Source organism: Diabrotica undecimpunctata, chromosome 8 (assembly GCF_040954645.1).
Source record: "Diabrotica undecimpunctata isolate CICGRU chromosome 8, icDiaUnde3, whole genome shotgun sequence".
NCBI lineage: Eukaryota > Metazoa > Arthropoda > Insecta > Coleoptera > Chrysomelidae > Diabrotica > Diabrotica undecimpunctata.
The window spans coordinates 36,719,630-36,740,522 of NC_092810.1; the positions used below are offsets into that span (position 1 = coordinate 36,719,630).

Genomic DNA, 20,893 nt, shown 5'->3' on the forward strand with positions numbered 1-20,893 from the left:
TTTTGGTATTTTGCGATTGGTCTTTTCCAATTCTCCCATCCTCCTTAAGACACAGTATCTCATTGGCCATCTACAATTTATTTTTCTTTATTGGTGATGGGTCTAGAAGGGCGTTGGAACCATTTTGAATGTTATATTTTGTGTTGTTCCATTTGTCGTACGGACATTAGCTAAGTATGTCGTGGATAGTTCTTATTCCATTTTGTCTTAAACCATTGGGGCTCTCAATTTATCAATGTTATATCTTGGCATTGTTATTGTTTTCTTCGATGGTATTTTGAGTGTTCAAAATCAGCAATCAGAGGATTGCAGTCGGTTCGATGTCTGTACCTGGATAAGGCAAACCCATTTAATACCATTTTGATATCTCCAATTGATCAATAGTTAACTTTAATAACAGAAAGAAAAGTAACGTAAACTAATATCTCCTGTTTCCCCCTCTACTTTTACCTATTTGTATTTCTATTTGTCGACCAGACTAGCGGAATGTACAGGCTACTTACGAGAGACGAGATTGTTTAAAATGAACGGTCTGTGATGTTTGGGAGTGGAAATTGACAGCGAGAACGGATTTGGTGTCTTTACGCGGAGGCTCTTTGAAAACCGGAAGGTACAGCTGGTTCTTAAAAAAACTGATACGACTCTTAAGGTCGTGGCATATTATCGTGCACGTTGCGTTTCCAGCACATAGCGTTTAGTTTCCGAAAAATATAATTTAAATGGTTTTAAATATGAATAACGCACACTGTCCGGGACATAGGTCGTAACCGGTTGGTAAGGATAATGTGCATTAGATGTCCGTCGTTCTCCCCTTGTTGTTTAGTTAGGAACTTGTTTGATTTTGATATAGGGTATTTAAAAAAATAATTTTCGAGGCTATTTTGTCATTTATGTATGTGTTTTTATTGCTTTGTGACAATTAATCACGGAAGTGATAAACAAGTAGGACTTTTGTACGGAAGTGATACCTCTTCTTTTTAAAAATACTTTTTGGTTTGATATGTATGGCTTCGTTAAATGTAGTATTTTGTTTTTTAACTGAAGGTGAAATTAAATTTAAAACATATTTAAACTGAATCCTATTCATTCTAAAATAATTGTTAAACCTATTAATTATTATTACATTCCTATTAAAAACAGCCTCGAAAATTATTATTTTTTTAAATACTCTGTATCAAAATCAAACAAAGACCTAAATAAACAACAAGGGGAAAACGACGGGTATCTAATTAACATTATCCTTACAAACCGGTTACGACTCGTTACGCAGCCGTCGGCATCAGTAAAATATTGTGTTCGAATATACTGAATAAGTGTCTGAAACGCAATGTTCCGGACAGTGTGCGTTGTTCATATTTAAAACCATTTAAATTATATTTTTCGGAAACGATATGTGCTGGAAACGCAACGTGCACGATAATATGCCACGACCTTTAGTAAGATTTGATCATTTTAAGCAGTGTATTTGATTGGTCTGACATTATATTACAACAAACAATTGATTACATATGTTAATTCATAAATTGTAATAATGATTAAGGTCTAAATTTTGATATTAGTTTGATTTCCTGCATTTTATAAAGAGTATACAAATGATAGTTTTTACATATAATAAGGTGGTTGTTATTATTTTTATTATTATTAAGGAATGAAACAAACGACTTACGATATATTAAAGCAAGAATTGTTACCAAATTAAATGATTAGATTAGAAAGACCAAATTAACTGGCCGCTATCAGAGCCAGCAAAACATTTTAACATAAGCAGAACCGCAGTTTTTCTATTAATAAAAAATGAAAAGAACAAGAAATTCTCGAAAGAAAGCGAGGGTCTGGAAGATCAATACTATACTAAAGTTAGGTATGTAAAAATAAAATTAATATTTTGTAATATCTCCATCACCATTGATAACAACTTGTAGTTTTGGAACTATGAAATTAATTTCTTCAGAGAGCTCTTCCCAAACCCAAATTTTACATTTTGACCTTTTCATACCAAAAGAATTAGGCCTTTACGTCATAAGGTCAAGTATGCAATTAAAAGTTTGATGCAACTATAACAGATTTTGATATATTGTACAATTTAATGGTAACATTAATGATAAATACATTAATTGTTCCAATTATTTAAATCAAAATAAACAAATTTCCTAAGCGTTTAGCCTTTCTGTTTTTTTTTTCGGCAACAAAGTTTATCATAAAACGCATATTCTACAATTATTGTGTAATATAGTTATTTATTATTAGAAATTCCGATACAAATCAATATTGAAATTTACGGAAAGAGAAGTCCTTTGGAAAATTTGAAGTATTTCGGAGCTAAGGGTCGTTTTGTTAACATCCGAATTATCTCAATTCTCTGTCGCTCAGTCTCCCTATCTCTATTTCGGTGTTTTATTCCATGTTATGTCAGGGTGAGTGGTTAGGAATATATTGGGACGGGTTCGCCATAAACTGTGCTTTCCTTTAATATTTTTGGTGTGGTTAAATGAGTAATGGGTTGATCTCGTTAAGTGAACCATTTTATAATACGATTAAATCAATATAAAAATAATAAAAAAAATTAAATTAATTTTTCTTTGGAAAACGCAATGTAACAATAGTTCTATTATGGAAAGACATTATTGTTTAGAGTTTTCTAGTATGTATTACTATCATGTTGCGGGACGTAATCAAAATAACTTCAGTAACAAAGAAAACGAGTGTTTGAGGGAGAATATCGAGGAAAATTGTCAATTTTTTGACATTTTTTTGGCCAAAATTAGTTTTTCTGCCTTTATTCCGGAATAGTTTGAAGTTTAATGTTTATAAACTTGTGCGAGAATGTAATATTTGAAGCAGAATCGACCATTTTCATTTTTGAAATAATAGACTTTTTTAAGAGGTTTAGATTAAGTAAACCGACAGTGATCTATATTTTGAAAATATATTGTAAATAGTTGTTAATAAAAGATTATAAAAGTAGATATTCTACCTCTTTTTCTTCACTCAGTTTAGGCATTCAATGTTTTCATAATCTTGATAATTAAAAAAAAGTTTCAATGAAGATACTAGAAATGGGATACCCCGCGGGTAGCTTTAAATTCTTGAAGATAGTCCTATCAGGGAAAATGAATCAATCCCTGCCCTCCGCAGATTCCGGGGGTTTCCTGACCCGGGAAACTAGTACCTGTTTAGGGTCCCTTGTCCAGGGTTACGGATGAAGCCCACAACGGCAGCCACGGCGGAGAAGCAAAACTTCGGTACGGTGCGGATGGCGTAAGTGGCAACCCTCAATTTTGGGGTTGATATAGAATCAAGTCAAATACTGGCCAACGGTTTCGGGCGGAGGAGCTGGTAGATGTAAGGGCACTCTTTTGTCCTCAGATAGAGAAATCTATCTCGAAGGCGGATGCAAGGGATGCAGAAGGCATCGGGAACCACTGTATTAAAGACTCGTAGAGTACCCCTAGAAATCGTCATGGCAGTTAGTGACAAGCATCACCGTACTAATCATGGTTCTCGGATGCCAAGACTCGACAGGGGGAGAAATAACAATGATGACAGAGCTCCTCAGGTCGTTAACCAACGAACTCTCTGCGTACTAAAAATACAAAATTCAACTTTTAGAATAGCGACATGGAATGTTAGAAGCATGTATGAGCCTGGTAAACTAAGGAATATAGAACAAGAAATGATGCGACTTAAGATCGACATATTGGGAATAAGTGACACAATGGTCGACTTTTTTCTACTCTAGTAGTACCGACAGCCAACATCGGTATGGAGTAGCAATTAATGTCAGTAAAAAAGTTGCAAAATCAGTTGTAGGCTTTATACCAATATCGGAAAGAATTATGCTAATACAAATGATACAACACACGGGAAATTAAACCTTATTCAGATTTATGCGCCAACCGCCGATAAAACAGAGGAAGAAATTGAAAAATTTTACGATGACCTTCAAAACACCCTACAAAATAAAACATCTAGAGATATAACAGTAGTCATGGGTGATTTTAACTCCAAAGTTGGAGAAGGAAGATGTGAGTCTACTGTAGGACCATATGGACTCGGTGTTCGAAATGAGAGAGGAGAACGCCTTATATAATTCTGCCCAGAACATAATCTTGCGGTAATGAATACTTTCTTTAAACTGCCTAAACGACGCCTTTACACTTGGAAATCGCCAGTTGACAAGGTCGATAAAATCGTTAGAAACCAAATTGACTATATTTTAATAAACCACAGATACCGAAACGCAATACAATCGGTGAAAGCGTACCCAGGTGCAGACGTGGCGTCGGACCACAATCCTCTTGTAGCAAAATTCCAACTTCACTTAAAAAAGATACAAAAAAGCTACAAAAGTGATAAACTGAACATACAAAAATTAGAATCAGAAGACGCCAAAGAAAAGCTGAAACAAGAAATTAATGCAAACCTAGAATCTATACCGGAATCAATTGATAGTGATGTAGAACAACAGTGGCAATTCTTTAAAAATGCAATTATCGAATCAAGTCGCAGAGAACTCACAACAACCAGATGCATGAAAGGAGATTGGATGGCAGAAGAAATCTTGGAAATGATGGAGGACAGAAGAAGGCAAAAGAATATCAACATAACTCAGTATCAACAGCTGCATAATCAAATAAGAAGGAAAATAAGAGAAGCTAAATAGACTTATTTCGCTGGAAAATGCCAAGAAATAGAAGACTTACAAAACAAATATGATAACTTCAATCTTCATAAGAAAGTTAAAGAATTAGCTGGGGTAGCAAAACAAAAAACCTCAAGCATACTATTGGACAAACAAGGAAACATTTTAGTGGAGACAGAACAAAATTAGGAGGATGGAAAGAATATAATATAGAGGAATTATTCCATGACCAGAGACAGGAAAATATATACGAAGATAATCAGAGTAAAGACGAGGGACCTGAAATAACAAAGTCAGAAGTTATGCGGTAAAGTCCATGAAAAATAATAAAGCTGCTGGTCCAGATGAAATACCAAGTGAATTGCTAAAACTGGTCAATGAAAAAAACATAGATCTTTTAGTCCAACTACTGAACACAATCTATTCCATAGGAATCATTCCACGTGAAATGCTAACATCAACATTTATTTGTCTACCAAAGAAAGTAAATGCCAAAGAATGTAGTGATTATCGAACGATCAGTCTAATGTCACATACCTTAAAAACCCTGCTAAAAATCATCCATAATAGAATACACGCTAAGCTGGAGATGGATATTAGTGATTCCCAATTTGGATTTCGGAATGGAGTGGGCACAAGAGAGGCACTATTTTCTTTTAACGTGCTGACCCAAAGATGTTTGGATGTTAATCGAGATCTTTATGTATGCTTTATAGACTACAAAAAGGCATTCAATAAGGTAAAACATGATTGACTTGTAGAAGTACTCAAAAACAAGAATCTGGATGTGAGGGATGTAACATTGATATCAGATTTATACTACAGCCAACGATCAAATGTGAAAATTGGAAGAGAAGTGTCAGAAGAAGTGGAGATAAGGAGAGGGGTAAGACAAGGTTGCATACTGTCGCCGTTATTGTTTAATGCTTATTCTGAAGAAATCATACAAGAAGCTTTGGTAAACGAGACAGTCGGCATAAAAGTGAACGGAAGTTTAATTAACAACATTAGGTATGCCGACGATACAGTCATAATAGCCGACAACTTGGAAGATTTAGAAAGAATAATGAACAAAATATTAAGATATAGTGGAGAATACGGACTCTCTCTTAACATCAAAAAAACCAAATTCATGAAAATTAGCAAGAACAATAAAAAACGAAATATTAACGGTAGGCGGCAAACAGATTGAGAGAGTAAAAAGATATAGTTACTTCGGAACGATAATCACAGAAAATAACGATTATACTGCAGAAATAAGAGTCAGAATTGAAAAAGCACGTGTCAACTTCGTGAAAATGAAAAAGATTTTATGCAGCAAAGATCTGACATTGGCCCTCAGAATAAGGCTAATTAAATGTTATGTACACAGTGTACTCTACTATGGAGCTAAATCATGGACATTAAACTGGAATACAATAAATCGACTTAACGCGTTTGAAATGTGGACATTTAGAAGATTGTTAAGGATTCCATGGGTAGATAGAGTCACGAATACAGAAGTGTTAAGGAGAATAGGCAGAGAGAGGGAAATGGAAAATACAATAAAAGAAAGGAAATTGCAATATCTCGGATATGTGATGGGAGGCGAAAGATACAACATCTTGAGACTCATAATTCAAGGAAAAGTAGAGAGTAGGAGAAGTGTATGAAGAAGACGCGTTTCCTGGTTGAAGAACCTGAGAGAGTGGTTTAGTTGCAGCTCAAGGCAATTGTTCAGAGCAGCTGCCTCGAAGGTCAGAATAGCCATGATGATTGCCAACCTTCGTCGCGGAGATGGCACTTAAAGAAGAAGAAGAAATGGGTTGTTACTTGGAGATTCTGATTATACAGTGAAGCCATTTTTAAGAGGTCCTCTAAAGTAGCCATGAAAAAAATTTTTATAATTAATTCCGTATTAAAACCAGATATGTAACAGAATATTTTATGCATGGAAGAGAAGGTTTAGGTACTATTTTATCCAGTTAAAGTGGCTGTAAAGTTGAAAATATACAACCGTTCTAATCTACAGCAACATTCTATAAACTAGCGGGAGATCAAAATGAAGACAATTTGAAAGATGAATTGCTAAATAAAGACATTATTAAACTTTCTGAAGTTGACGGTGTTTGAGCTAACCTTATATAATATTTTAGTGTTATGGAGAAACGTCAGAAGAATCATTAATATACATGTATACTCGTTTTCATCGTTCTTGGCGTGTGCCTGAAATAAGCTACTACGGAATTTTTAATATTCGTCTCTCTCTGATACACAGATGCGTAATTCAATTGTGCGAGTCACGTTCGTCATGGTAAAGTGCGATGAGAAGGGAATGAAGAGACCACTCACGTCTCCCAGTATTGTAGCAATAACACCGATGCGTTTGGCCGATACGGTGTCGGTGATAAGTTCGGCCTCTTTACGAATACAGATAGCTAGCAGTGACGTGTTTTTTTTAACATGTTACCCTGATCTGTGCAGGTTTGAAGTAGCTGATGAAATAGTTTTTATAAGTAAACAGTTTTTAATTAATTAATAGTTTGAGCTCTTACTGTGTGGAATTCCATTACATAAAATAATACTCTCGACACCTTAAAAATTCCAGTTTATTATAAATTAACTCTCTCTCTTCCAATACCCATTGCAATAATGACTGGTGGCATTGTTCTTGAATGAGCTGGCTAATAGGTTTATAATTGTAGCAATTACCATTGATATTTTATGTTGTTTTAGTCGATTTTAGTCAGTCATTGTTGGAATTTGTTCCGAACAGTTTTACTTATTATTTTTTGTTGTAAATAACTAATTGTTCTATTTAATAAAAAAAAAATGCCGGAAAAAACAATAACAGGAGAAATGCGACAACGTGTAGTTCATTTATTGGAGTATTTTAAAAAAGAAAAAGAAAACAACGGACCTTTGCTTTCGTTATCATCGGTACATGAACGAGTAGCGGACGCTTTGAAAATCAGTCTTCGCACAGTGACAAGAATAAAGAGTGAATACAAGACAGGGGCAGCTCTTACTACACCAGGAGAGTCACGTAATGTACAAAAAAAAAAGAATAATGATGTCAGCGATACTATAAAAGGAGAGATTAGAAATGTACTGTATGGCATGAAAGCAAAAGGAGAGCACGTTACAATTAAAGTTCTAAATACACAATTAAGAAACAAGCATCTCTATGACGGTTCTGATACAAGTTTGTGGCGTCTTATGAAAAATTGTGGGTTTTCATACAAACTAGAAAATAGATGACGAGTGCTATGTGAGAAACCATGTATTGTCTCCAAACGACTGTATTTTTTGAGGCATTATATGAGAAATTTTTTAAGTCCAAGCCCACTTCAGTTCGTTTTTTTAGATGAAACATGGATATTCCTAAAAGGGGCATATAAACGTACTTGGCAATATGACTGTGTGAAAAGCATCAGAAACGGACACGAAAATACAGGTAAACGCTTTGTTGTTTTACATGCCGGAAGTAGGCAAGGATTTGTTAAAGATGCTGGATTACTGTTTTCTACGAAATCGAAGAGTGCAGACTATCATGATTCTATGGATAAAGAGTCTTTTAAAAAGTGGGTCTCCGAAAAGCTGATACCAATGTTGGAGGAACCATCTCTAATTATTATGGATAATGCCTCATACCATAGCTCTTTAATAGAAAAGTTACCGAATGCCAGTTGGAAAAAATCGGACTTACAAGAATGGTTACGAGCGAAAAAAATAATTTTTGACGACGATTCGGGCAAGACAGAGCTATTGAGTCTTTGTCGCCAGAATAAACCACAAAATACCAGGTACGTTATAGACGAGCTACTCCAAGAACATAGGTATCAGGTTTTGAGATTGCCTCCATATCACTGTCAATATAATCCGATTGAGTTGGTCTGGGGCATTTCTAAACAATACTATGATCGTCATATTGGAGAACATGGACGTGGAGATAAAACAGTGAAAAAAGTTTGGGGCGATGCATTAGCTGAGGCAACACCTGCAGTGTGGGCGAGTTGTGTTAACCATACTGAAAAATTAATTCAGGACGACTGGGCAAAAATGGTCACATATGATGAAAATGAAAGTAGGATTATCATCGATTTGGCGGAAGGTTCCAATGATGAAGACAGTTCCAGTGAAGACGCTGACTAATTACCTAATTAATCAAGGTCAGTACGTTGTAACAGTTCAGAATTCGCTACAGTGCTTAAAACTTAAAAAATCTGTATCATTTTTTAATTAAAGTGGGTTAAATAATTAACACTTTTTTGGGTATATTTCAAAATCCTTTTTAAATGTACTTTTCGTTATATCCTGTCCTATTGTACTGCAAGCTAGAAAAATACTTCTTCGCAATTTATACGTATATTCCGTTATTAGAAATTTAATGAAAAATAATTTATAATTTTCTTTTATAACTATTATTTCGTTTGACATGCTACATTTTGCTCCGCCACTGGAGGAGGTAAACGAATCGAGCTTAGACAAGGAAAGACAGATGAAACAACTTATTGCATGTATTTTTACACGCACACGCCAAGAACGATGAAAACGATTATATCATTTTTTATTCGGTATTAAATTTTTCTTTACATAATTTAATTTATTCCTGCCACCAGAAATTGTATAATCCAAAGATACATTAAAACTTTAGTGTGATTTCTTTGAAAATTAATTAAATATTGTGTATTCCGAAATAAATGTTACGTTTATCTTACAGATAAGTAACCTCAACATAATTTGACGTGAAAAGACTGGACATTTTATTTTATAAATAAATGTCTATCCTTCAGAAAACTATCTCTCAGATAGGACAATATTTATCTGGAGGTAAAAAGATCAGCCCTTTCATGCAAGAAGTTTATTATTTTAAAAATTCAATTTTTAGCTCTTTTGAAAGTTTGTTGATTTTAAAATATTGGCTGCGAATGTGGTGATGGGTAAAAAATATAATATAAAACTCGAGCTTTCCCAACAAATGAATTGCCACACTGGAATTACGCTGGCTTTTGTACGTAGATCGATTTCATAACACGAATTTACGCAAAAGTTCAGCGATTCTCCAAAAGTGACTCATTTGTTATGAAAGTTGTACAACAGTCTAAAATCTCATGTTGTTTTCTTCCTGTCCATAAATAGGAGGAAGTCAGAATAAATTGAGTGGAGTGAGATCCAATCAATTGCCGGGCACAATCACTAGTATTTATATATCTCTTTATGTCTAAAGAGGAAGATCCTTCCGAGAATCATCCTGAACTTAAGCTGTGGGAAGCGATGAAAGAGTTTAAAATATTCCAGAAGATTGTAAGGTTAGGTTAGGTTGAAACATGCAACGTTACTCCAGTCGTCAGAGACGAAAATACCACTGAACCTCTAAAAACCACACGAACAAGCTGAATTTTGCCTAGAATATTAATTTTGGGGCCCCAAAAAAGATGCAAAAAGTTTACCACTTCTACTCCCGGGCTTCCCCCTGAAACCCCCCTCGAAGGGGGGTAAAACCGCAAAAAAATCGATTTATACAGAATCTGTACACCGTAGAAAAAAATGTTTCAAATAAAAAATGTAGCTGAGATAATTTTAAACAAAAATGTTAATCAGCTTTTTTGTGTAGAATGAACCGTTCTCTTAGAAACAACGCTTGAAGCGACCGTCGATTTTGCATGTAAGTTAGGCGCGGGACATCAATGTTCAATAAAATTTGTATCAGCTCGACGGTAAAAATTCGATATCTTTTGATTCAAGTGACCTATCGACAAAAATCAAGATGCGTTATAAAGATAAAGAATTTAGCTTTTGTATGCAGTTTTTGTATTTTGCCGCAAATAAACTCAGATTTTATACAGGTGTTAAATAAACGTGACGCGATTTTTGCCATTTTTTATGATTCTCACGAGATCAATACAATCTATCCCTTTCATTGACTGGCCACTATGAATTTCAATTACTAGAGCTTAACCTTTAAAACCTATATCATTAAATTTTAGTTTTCAGTTTTGGTAACAAATGTGAGGCATTTAAAATATGCTTAAAAAACATTGGATTTAAACTTTCATACAACAAACGATCTAAAACATTAAAATTTTTTTTTTCAATTACACTATTACGTTTTTCAATAGAACAAAACTACTGCAATAATATACACTCAAAACAGTTTTCTTAAATGCATTTTCGGTAACGTGTAATCGTTTGTAATGTAAAACATTAAATTCTGCGTTTTTTATTCATATTTCAAGTGCCTCATATTTGTTACCACAACTCAAAATTAAAATTTTATGTCATAGATTTTAAAGATTGATCTCTAAAAATGAAAAGTTTACTACAACAGGTCAATGAAAGTGATCAATTTTATTGATCTCTCGAGAATCGTAAAAAATGGCAAAAATCGCGCCACGTTAATTTATTTAACACCTTTAGAAAAACTGAGTTTATTCTCGGCAAAATACACTCGCGATCATAAAATCCGGGTCACCTTGAAAATTTCAAGTTTTTGGAATATTTTTGCCTCTGGTGCAATAATAACCTTTTTTTAGGCTAACTTATTTTTTATTTGTCATCAATGTTTGTTTTGAAAGAAAAAAAAAACGGTTTTTTATTGTTTTTATTGAAAAAGCAGAAAACAAACCAAATTGTTGATAAAACAGGCATACGAAAAAAATGGAAAATACAGAACGTGGTAAAATGTCAGTGAAATTTCAATGACTAATATCGTGTATTGCCTCCCCTTGCTCTAATAACCTCTTGCAGACGACGGGGCATACTCTCAATTTTTCTCCGGATTACATGTTGTGGTATGTTATTCCACTCTCTCACTAACAGATCCTTAAGCTCCTGTCCGTTGTTAGGAGGAGATGTTAGGGGTTGAATACGCTTTTTCAAATCGTCCCAGATATGTTCGATGGGATTCAGGTCCGGAGACCTAGCTGGCCAGTGTAACCTCGTAATTCCAACCTCGTCCAAGTATTGCATACTGATCGTGGCAACGTGCGTTCGCGCGTTGTTCTGCATAAAAACGACGTTTTCTCCAAGCCTTGCCATGGTATGCATAACATGTTCTTCCAGAATCTCCGTAATGTTTCTTCGTGCAGTTAAGGACCCATTTTCGATGAAGGGTAATTCTGTGCGGAAGTCGAAAGATACACCTCACCAAGCCATGACCGAGCCTCCACCAAATGGCATTCTTGGAGCAATGCAAGCTTGTGAAAATCATTCACCGGTTCTCCTCCAAACTCTTACACGTCCATCGGATCCAGTTAGGCAGAAACGGGATTCATCTGAGAATAACTCTTTGCTCCAATCGTTAATCCCCAAATGCGCATATTGTCGAGCAAAAGTTAGTCGTGCAACTCGATGCGCCAGGCGAAGTGGCGGTCCTGTAGCCATTACCCGAGAAGATAGTCCAAAAGAACTAAATCTTCTCCTGACTGTTGCAACGCTAACATTGCGATTTCGTACTTCCTGTAGACGATTTCGATACATAATCGCAGTTGAGGTACGGTTTCGTAAAGCCTGAAACACAAGAAAACGGTCATCTTGTACTGTGGTCATTCTTCTTCGTCCAGAGCCAGGTCGTCTGGATAGCAAACCCTTCTCCTGAAAGCGTTGAAGCACTCGTTGAACCGTAGAAAGGCTTACGCCAACAGTTCTTGCGACTTGCCGTTGAGTGTGACCGTCTTTCACAAGCGCAACAATTTGTGCCGTTTCAACAATAGTCAAGGGTATTTTTGGCAAAAAATAAACAATAATAAACACTAATAATGGCACTAATAAACACTAATGGTGGCAATAATAAACTTTTGTTCGTTGCGTTTGAACAGAAAGTCGAAGCACAAATGAGACATTTAAAACAAGCGGCAGTTACAGGTACCGTTCATTTTGGGAAGTGTGCGCTTTCCCGCGAAATCGGCACTATTGAAATTCTTTGTTGCAAAGGAAACCGCTAAGCCGACAACAATTCCCAGAAACATGCATTAGTTTGTATTTGTGTTATTATTATTTACAATAAAGCTTGTTAAAAATGAAATATCGGTGATTTTTAAGGTGACCCGGATTTTATGATCGCGAGTGTATAAAAACTGCATACGAAAGCTAAACTCTTTTCCTTTAAAACGCATCTTGATTTTTGTCGATAGGACATTTGGATCAAAAGATATCGAATTTTTACCGTCCAGCTGATACAAATTTTATTGAACATTGATTTCGCGCGCGTAATTGACACGTAAAATCGACGGCCACTTCAAGCGTTGGTTCTAAAATAACGGTTCATTCTACACAAAAAATATAAACGCTTATAAACGCTTATAAACATTTTTGTTTAAAATGATCTCGGCTACATTTTTTGTTTGAAACATTTTATTCTACGGTGTACAGATTCCTGGTAAATTAATTTTTTTTCGTTTTTACCCCCCTGTGAGGGGGGTTTTGGGGGAAGCCCGGGGGTAAAAGTGGTAAACTTTTTTGCATCTTTTTTGGGGTCACAAAATTAATATTCTTTGCAAAATTCAGCTTGTCAAATTGAGCATCAAATACAATCCTCCGATTCCAGCCCAGTAAAATCTGAATTGGTACGTCTGTTTGCCTTCTCATATAATCTCATATTGCTGCAGAGCAATAGAATGGGATGTGAACGGTCTCATTCATTGAAGATTTTGACTTTACGTGTTGATCTATGCCAGCTTCCAATCGTAGTTTTACGTACCCATCAAAGGAACTTTGTTATTTTATTGAACATTTCTGCAACTATATGACGAGTTTTTTTATTTGTTTTTAGATAGAGACTATTCGAGTAGTGCTGAAGAAAGAATTAGATCTACCAATTATTGAAATGTCAGATTCTAAAGCCAGATTAGAGGGTGGAGATGTTTTGTTCACAGGTAAGGTTTTTACTTATTAATTTTCCCATAAATTTAAGGTTTATCAGCTTTCAAGTGCTCCATATTAAACAAACAATTAACGAAGACGACCAATTCAAAGGGTATTATAATTGAATCGGTCATTTTAAAAATCACATATACCTTCTTCTTCTTGTGCCACTCCTATCGGAGACTGGAAATCATCAAGGCTATCCTGACCTTGTTTAGAGCTGACCTGTTCATTAGTGGTACAGCCAAACCACTCTCTCAAATTACGCAGCCATGACATTCTTCTACGGCCTGGATTCCGTTTTCCTTCTATTTTTCCTTGCTTAATTATATTTTGAAGTAATGCGTATTTATGTCCTCTCATCACGTGACCGAAATATTCGAGTTTTCTTCGTTTGATCGTTGACAAAATTTCTGGGTCTTTTCCTATCCTTCGCATTACTTCAAAATTTGTAACTCTTTCAATATTTTTTATATTGTTCTGCTTGAGAGTCCAGGCCTCTACACCGTTTAATAGCGTGTTAAATACGTAGCCCCTTAGTATTCTTAATCGGAGAGGAATGCTTATATCTCTGTTGCAGAAGAATTTCCTCATCTTTATGAAAGTGGCCCTGGCAATTTCGATACGTCTTTTTATTTCATTGTTTTGGTCTCCAGTTTCGTTTATTGAAGTACCCAAGTATTTGTAACTTGATACTTTTTCAATTTGAATGCCGTTTATACTAATATGTGTTGGTCGTGTCATGCTCTTACTGAAGACCATATACTTAGTTTTTTTGATATTGATACTTATGCCATAATTGTTGCGGGCAATATTTATATTTGTAAGTAATCGTTGTAATTCTTCTACTGTTCTTGCAACTAGTACAGTGTCGTCTGCGTATCGAATATTATTTACAACCTCTCCATTGATTACGATTCCTTCGTTTGCTTGCAAAAGGGTTTCCTGGCAGATGCAGCAGCAGTGACAAAATGCATCCCTGTCGTACTCCTCTACGTATTTCTATTGCTTGTGATTCATATACCACATTTTGCCATTCTTCTTCTTCTTCTCGTGCCACTCCTAGCGGAGATTGGAAATCATCATGGCCACTGCGACTTTGTTAGCAGCGCGCCTAAAAAGTTCAATCGAACTACACCCGAACCATTCACGTAGATTACGAAGCCACGATATTTTTCTTCTTCCCACACTTCTTTTGCCCTTAATTTTGCCCTGCATGATATTTCTTAAAAGTTCGTACTTTTCACCTCTCACAATGTGCCCCAAGTATTCCATCTTTCTAGTTTTTATCTCATTTAGAATTTCGCATCTTTTGTCTAAAGTTTGGAGTACTTGCGTGTTAGTGACGCGGTCCATCCATGATATTCTGAGAATGCGCCTATAGCACCACATCTCGAAAGCTTCGATGTTTTTTGTGGTCAACTGTTTTAGTGTCCAAGCCTCTACTCCATACAACAGGGTAGAAAAGACATAACACCGCAGCATTCGTATTCGTAACTTTATATTGATATCACGATTGCAAAAGAGTTTGCGCATTCTATTAAAGACTGATCTAGCGATTTCTATTCTACATCTAATCTCTTTTGTTTGATCAGTATCGTCTGTGATCCAAGCACCTAGATATTTATAACAGGACACACGCTCAATCGTTGTATTGTCTATTACAAGATTAGCTCTGATGTTCTTTGATTTCGTGATTACCATAAATTTGGTTTTTTTCAAATTAATTTTCAAGCCGTAACTGTTACAGTATATATTGAGACTTTGAACGAGATGTTGTAGTTCTACTAGCGTTCCCGTTAGAAGAACCGTATCGTCAGCATACCTTATATTGTTGATCGTCTCACCATTTATTATCAGACCAAGATCTTCTTCCTCGAGTGCTTGTTCACAAATAGCTTCACTATACAGATTAAATAAAAGTGGCGACAAGATGCATCCCTGCCGGACTCCTCGACGGATTTGAATTTCTTCTGTTAGCCTACCCTCAACCTTCACATTAGCTGTTTGATTCCAATATAGGTTGCATATAATTCGAATATCTCGGCTGTCTATATTTTTCTTTATTAGAATTTGTCTTAGTGGTTCATGTTGTACTTTGTCAAAGGCCTTTTCGAAATCAATAAAGCAGGTGTAAATTTCTTGGTTCATGTCTAAACATCTCTGTGAGAGAACGTTCATTGCAAACAGAGCCTCCCTTGTACCCAGCCCTTTTCTGAATCCCATCTGAGTGTTACTGATGTCTACGTCTAATTTCCTATAGATCCTATTATGGATTATTTTCAGGAACAGTTTTAGAGCATGACTCATCAAAGCTATCGTACGATATTCGCTGCATTCCCTTGTATTTGCCTTTTTTGGCAGTAGTATAAAGGTCGAACGGAGCCATTCCCTAGGTATTATTCCAGTTCTATATATTGTGTTAAATAGATCTAGGAGTATTTTAATAGATTCATCGTCCATAAGTTTGAGCAGTTCTACGGGAATTTCATCAGGACCGGGGGCCTTACCACTTTTCGCTTGTTTGATTGCATAATCTATTTCTTCTCTGATTATATCAGGCCCTGTATCATCTGTATATTCGTTTGAGATTTCTTGTCTATCTTTGTCATCAAAAAGTTGTGATATGTATTCTGTCCATCGATTCATTTTTTGTTGTAAATCTGTTATGAGTAAACCATCTGTATCTTTGATCTGTCCTGTCTGTGTTGTTCTTCTCCTTCCTGTCATTTCTTTAATCTTTTTGTGTACATTAAAAAAGTCATATTTTCGCTCCAGTTGTTCCAACTCCTGGCATTGCTCACTTAGCCATCTTTCTCTAGCTTCTCTTATTTTCTTTTTTATCAGTTTATCTGTTTCTTTGTATCTTATCGGATTATTTGTTTTGTGTGCCCTTCTTTCACACATCAACTGTAGTATTTCCTCATTCATCCATTCTTTATGTTTCCTTTCTTTCGGTGTTAAATTTTCTCTCCCTGCCAGCATTACGGCATGTTTAATATTCTCCCATTTTTGGTCTATGTTATCAGTATTTCTATTCAGTTTCTCTATATTTTGTAAATTTTCTTTGATGTTCACTATTGTTTTCTCTTTTATATGTTGTTCACTCAGTCTTCTCACGTCAATTTGTTTCTGTATGTGTTTTTGAATGATCTTTAGTTTTATTCTTAATGTGACTACTACAGGATTGTGATCCGAGCCTATATCTGCTCCTGGGTAGGTTTTAGCTGAGAGTATAGAGTTGCGGAATCTTTGTCTAACAAGGACAAAGTCAATTTGATTTCTGACTACTCTACCTTTGGTGTCACTCGGAGATTTCCATGTGTACAGTCGTCTGTTAGGTAACTTGAAAAGAGTGTTAGCAACTACTAACTCCTCCGCTTGACAAAATTGTACCATACGGTCTCCTCGTTCGTTTCGTTCTCATTTTGCCATATATAGGTACATATACCGCATTTTGCCAAAAATGACTTTACAACATTATCATGTAGTTTCTACCAGCCTCTACCATATCGTGAACAAATCACACTAATCCGATTCCGATCCTCAGTTAACGATATAAGTATTCCAAAAATATTCAGTTCATTTGAAAAAGGCACATATCAGGGATACATGTTGTTATGTAAATGACCCGTTAGGAAGCGCGCTAATCGTAATATTTTTTCGTAAATCGTAAATAGAATCTATTTTCGTATTTTATTAATAATTGTAACAAAATAATGAGGGAGTATTGGTGATATGTTAAGACTTTAACACCTTACTAATAACAAATTGTCTTAAAAGACTAATGACAACTAAAATTTGTTTAGGTCGAGAGTTTTTTGTCGGCATATCCCAATCCACGAACGAAGCAGGAGCCAGAGCTGTAGCAGCCGCCTTTCCAGAGTATCCGTGCACACCTATAAAGGTAACATTATTATAAAAAATATATTTTTACATACTTTAACACCATTTTAGTTCTTATCGTTATAAATGAGTTTTTAGTGTGTTCATTACATAGTTTTAATGATGTGAAAATTGGTTTTTAATGATAGTGTGCCACATAAGGAATACAATCTAAAATTGATTAGAGTTGGACGCTATTGGGTACGTTGCGTAATTCTCAAACGAAACAGTTCCAAAATTCCTTTTATATCACGAAATAAATAATAAAAACCATATTTTGAAACGTTTATACTAGTGTTGTATTAATTTTTCTCCATAGTTAAGTATCAAAAATGTAGACACTAAATTCCAGAAAATAGTGATGACCATTCTGGGTCTTCCAGTGGCGTACAATTTTTTTTGTTATAGTGAGAACAAGCGCTACTTGTATTGAATAATTTTTACAAATTATATGTACTACTATATTCTAGTCTACAATACAGCCTACTGTACCACTTTTTTTAATACAGTTGTCCCTTGATAATCCGACAGGTATGGGACCAAAGAGATGTCGGATTTCCAAAAGTGTCCGTATTTCGACTAAATAAAACATGTTTTTTAAAAGAGCCAAAAGTTCGTAGCCAATATTGCATTATGACAGTTGACGGTGAATGATTTTTGACAAAACACCGGTTTTCGGTTATACCGTTTTTTTGCTTACGGTTTAACATGGCGGTTATAACCGGCCAAAAAAACCGGTTTTTTATTGCATTATCACAGTTGACGGTGAATAATTTTTTATCCTGGGTCACGTGTAGAGATGGCGGTTTTTGAAAAAACACCGGTTTTCGGTTATACCGTTTTTTTTGCTTACGGTTTAACATGGCGGTTATAACCGGCCAAAAAAACCGGTTTTTCCAAAAATCGGTTTTCGGTTTTTTTATTAAATAGGTTACAAGTTAGCACTTTCAGTTTGCTTCTGTATTTATAAAATAAAATTTGAATTATGGTTTTGTTTGGAATAATTACTTGAGAATAATAATTATGATTGGGATCCAAAATAATACCTAACCTAATTCTAATCGCCGTAAAAACCTAATAACCGGTTTTTACTTTAAAAATAAAAAACCGGTTATAACCGGAACAAAAAAACAACCGATAAAACCGGTTATTGCGATATTGCGAAGTAAAAAAACCGGTTTTCTTAAAACCGGTAGGTCTTTCCCCATCCCTAGTTACGTGTTCATCAGATTCTGTCATTTCTGTAATTATTTCTCCACCTCTTAAGTCAGCATTGAGATTGTCATCTAAAATCTACTATTGTACAACTTGCACAGGTTAGTCATTGGATTCTTTGTTAACTTCTATTGGAAGGAGTGGGTTGTAGGGCCAAATATTCTTCCAAGATTAAATCAGTGTAGTAGGCTTGACTTGTTGCCAGGAAAACGTAGCATTGATAATCGCGTCTTTGATATTAAAGTTTTTCAAAATTGAAGTGATATCACCATAAGTTGACTTACAATATCCACAATGAGTTGTTTCTTGTAGAGTGCCTTGAGAGTTTTAATAACGTTTTAATCCATGAGCTGAATCAATGCAGTATTTTTCGGTAAGTACATTGCCTGGATGTATCCATCGGTAGTTTCGATTTTTAATTCGTCCTTATCAGGATGTCCTGGAGCATTGTCTAACAAGAGGAAGGCTTTCACTGGCAGTTTCTTTTTTCTTAGCTCATTAATCTGTGGGATAAATTTTTTCTTGTACCAATCCAGAAAAACTTCTTTTGTCACCTAGTCACGGCTTTGTCACAGGTACATATTGGTAGCTTCTCAATTTTAACATTTTTGAAGGCACGAGGACTTACCCACGATTAGCAATTTCAATTTGTGGGATCCTGATGCATTCGCTCATAACATGAGAGTGAGACGTTCTTTTTGAAGTTTTCTAACAAAATCTTTTTTTCGCCTGAAGTGACAAATGTATTTACTGGAAGTTGCCGCCAGTTTAGACCGGTTTCATCAGCGTTATAAAGTTGTTCACGAATTAGGTAGAATTCGGTGATCGTTTTGCTCCAATATGAATAAATTAAGATATCTCAGACTCATCTGCACTCAACTTCTCTCCACTTGACTTGACACAACCTTGACTATCACGAAAATCAGTTTTCTTTGTTAATTTCTGATAAAAAACTGAGCTTTATTTTTAAAACATCACCTGAAATAGCTTGTCTGCTTCGTTGTTGCTTAAACCAGATGTGCAGAGCTGCTTCAACATCAAGAAATTTACTCATTTTAAGAGTTTTTCTGTCCTTAGAATCATTCTGTACAGATTTCATAAATTTTTCGATTTTATCTTTGTTTTTCATAATATCGTACTCTAGCTCGTCCAATATCGTAGAATCTAGATATCGTAGTCGGAGTTTCACCACACTCGCATCTCTTAGTAATATCCCATTTATCTTTTAGAGTCAGCGTTTTGTGCTTTCGTTTTGAACTTGTGCCCGCCATTGAACTGAACTTTCTAAACTAATTAAATAAAAGTTTGCCACTACGTATTACTTTATCTAAAACCCTATCGAACCGAATTGCTCACGGAAAACACACGAAATGAAGCATCCGGTAAGAATGAGATTAATGTCGCCACAGGTTTCAGTACAAGCAGACATGGCGGCGACTTTGACGGGAGGTGCGTCAGACTATCGAGCGTGTCGGATTGCAAAACGTCGGAGTATCAAGGGTGTATTGTACTGTAATTTATATTTTGCTTGATATAAAATATGATCTATGAAAATCATATTTTTTGCTTTATAGTGGAGCTATAGTGGACCCGTAAATTGTTTCAGGTTCCGGATGCCAAACACTTGAAATCGTTTATCACAATGGGTGGACCCGATCTGCTGTGTGTAGGTTCAAGTAAGGAAGCGCAAGAGGTTTTGAAGAGGATGGAAAGGGAAGCTACATTCAGTTACAGTATTATTACTTTGCCCGAAGATGATGCAGCAAATGTTTTATATTTAAACAATACATTGGTGCATAGGAGTGTTGAAGAAATACCTCAATCGGTGAAGGTAAATTGCGGATTTTTCCTATTGTTAATAGTAGTTTTATTCGTTTTATAACCATTTTTTGCTGCCATCAAAAGAGTACTTACTTCATTATATACTGTTTCGTCTAAAGAATCTTACATTCTTTGAAACTCAGACCTAGATTTTAGTTTTTTTGTTTTGAGTTACAAAAATGACATTCTTCTACCAAGAGAAGGAAGAATTTCTTCTGCCATGTTTTTGTGAGTCGATTTTGTGATGCCAAAGGAATCTTATCTCGAAAAAAGAAGCTATTAATGGCGAAAAATGGAAACCTCCTGTGTCAATTTTTGCTGAAATTCTGTTATAATCAATTATCCATTCTACATGCTTCAAAAACTATGCTATGTCCATATTTACTTTTAAAAGGCAATAAAGTTTGGGTTAATTGGGATTTTAAAGCATGTAGACAATTCTAGTGAAATGACGTATCGCCAGTGTTTGCCTTATTCACGACGAAA

The 20,893-nt window shown here is 35.3% G+C and overlaps 1 protein-coding gene across 1 annotated transcript in view; it reads left to right on the top strand.

The window, feature by feature from the left end:
• The window catches only part of LOC140447437 (N(G),N(G)-dimethylarginine dimethylaminohydrolase 1), a 39,102-nt gene that overhangs the window by 11,455 nt on the left and 6,754 nt on the right, over positions 1-20,893 (top strand). The window contains exons 2-4 of the mRNA XM_072540084.1: positions 13,395-13,497; positions 17,296-17,393; positions 20,193-20,417. Coding sequence (XP_072396185.1) covers positions 13,395-13,497; positions 17,296-17,393; positions 20,193-20,417 — 426 coding nt within the window. The remainder of the gene's footprint in view (positions 1-13,394; positions 13,498-17,295; positions 17,394-20,192; positions 20,418-20,893) is intronic.